Source organism: Sinocyclocheilus rhinocerous, unplaced genomic scaffold (assembly GCF_001515625.1).
Source record: "Sinocyclocheilus rhinocerous isolate Xijiao unplaced genomic scaffold, SAMN03320098_v1.1 scaffold529, whole genome shotgun sequence".
Lineage (NCBI taxonomy): Eukaryota > Metazoa > Chordata > Actinopteri > Cypriniformes > Cyprinidae > Sinocyclocheilus > Sinocyclocheilus rhinocerous.
The window spans coordinates 411,825-413,511 of NW_015635521.1; the positions used below are offsets into that span (position 1 = coordinate 411,825).

The 1,687-nt window shown below is 39.2% G+C and overlaps 1 protein-coding gene across 1 annotated transcript in view; it reads right to left on the minus strand.

Moving 5' to 3' along the window:
* LOC107746973 (dynein heavy chain 5, axonemal-like) overlaps positions 1–1,660 on the minus strand; it is a 146,700-nt gene extending 145,040 nt beyond the window's left edge. Inside the window, 1 exon segment of the mRNA XM_016561340.1 lies at positions 1,568–1,660. Within this exon segment, the coding sequence (XP_016416826.1) occupies positions 1,568–1,660 (93 nt within the window).
* Between the last annotated feature and the right edge of the window lie 27 nt (positions 1,661–1,687).

The following is a 1,687-nucleotide window of genomic DNA, read 5'->3' on the forward strand; positions in this document are numbered from 1 at the left end:
GTTGATGATGGTTACTGTGAATCTGCAGACGTGATTTTATAGTCAGATAGAGTTGGCAGGTTAAGATATATAGGTCAATCACTTTGAATGCTTGTACATGACATCATTTATTTGGAATATGACATTGCATTTGAATGTGCGCAAGCATAGTGATGAAACAAGTCAGTACACAGTCCAGCAGCTTTTTCTTAAAACCTGATGTCATACGTCATTGTTTATAAGCGTGATGTTTGAGTTCACAGAGAGGTGACGTCATAAAGCTTGGCTCAGGCAGCTATGGATTTTTAACGGCGCTGCCATGTCAGTGGTGTCATCATGCATCTCAATGATGTCATACATCACCACTCCACTGCATTCATTCACGTTAATACACTATTACCCTACATTCACAGACATCATGGTGTGAATTTTGAGCTCATTCTGGTTCTTTATGCAGCACTTTGGCAATCCACTGGTTGGGTTGTTGCAGTCAGCTGTTGCTGTGATTTGTGTCAGCTGTCTCTGCAGTACCAGGTGCATCCAAGAAGGGACTCTGTAATGGGCCATTGGCAACCTGAGTGACATCAGGAGAGTCACAATATCACGATTTCTGTTTTCTCTCTGCTTCAGCCAGTGCTTGCTAGTGATGATGCATATGCTTTGTGTAACATGTTGCATGTTGTTCATTCAACTTTATTGTGAGCAGTAATGAAGCATGATATGACAGCAAATACGGTGCTACAAAGGACTAATGCATGGTGAAGAAGGTAGAGGAAATTAATGGCCTCAAATATGAAAATATCGCTAGAAAAAAATGAGCGTTAATATTTGAGAAAATAAAAAATTCTAAGACGATTTGCTTAACACATTCAATAGCTGAATTCAGCAGCTAGCCTTTGGAAGATCATTTGTGATCCTCACAAAAACAAAAACAAAAACTTCCAAAGGCCTTATATTAAACAGTTTCTGTTAAGCTTGTAAGGCCTGTAATGGTGTTTCCCTGTCTATGGCTCCCCACGACCCTAAATTGGACCAGCTGTTTGGAAAAAGGATGGATTGGTAAATAGTTTAAAGTTACATGAAATCAGGTTACAAGTTTGAATAATACTTATTTGGGCCTCAATTGAAATTTGGTCAGATTAGACTGAAGTGAAAAATGATAAAAAAAAAAAAAAAAGTATAAAGAATTTCTACTGAATATCTCAACCAAATATTCTTGTGTCACTCTTGTTTGTTTTAAGCAGAGGTTGACTGATAACAGCTTTTTTGATAATAGCTCGATAAGAGTAACTGATATAATATAAAATGTCTGACAGTTTTTAAAATATACATAGTGAATTAGGGATGGATGGTATGGCCACAGAACAGTTATTTTTTCTGCAATTTATATTACATAACCATGGAAAAGAGGATTCTTAACAAATGAATGCTTAACATGGCATCATTGCAAAAACAGCATATATATATATATATAGTAACGGGGTGAAGAATCACACGACAAGTAATCTCAATCAATACCCCGGAGGGTGGATTTATTGGTGTGGTGGGTGATAGGGAGAAAGGTTAGCTGGTCCAACAGCTCATCCACCTGATGCATGGGGTATCCGTCGAACTTGGAGACCTCGTTGAGGCGGCGGAAGTCATTGCAGAAGCGGAGGGTGCCGTCCGGTTTCGGGACCATCACGATTGGGCTGGACCACGGGCTGCG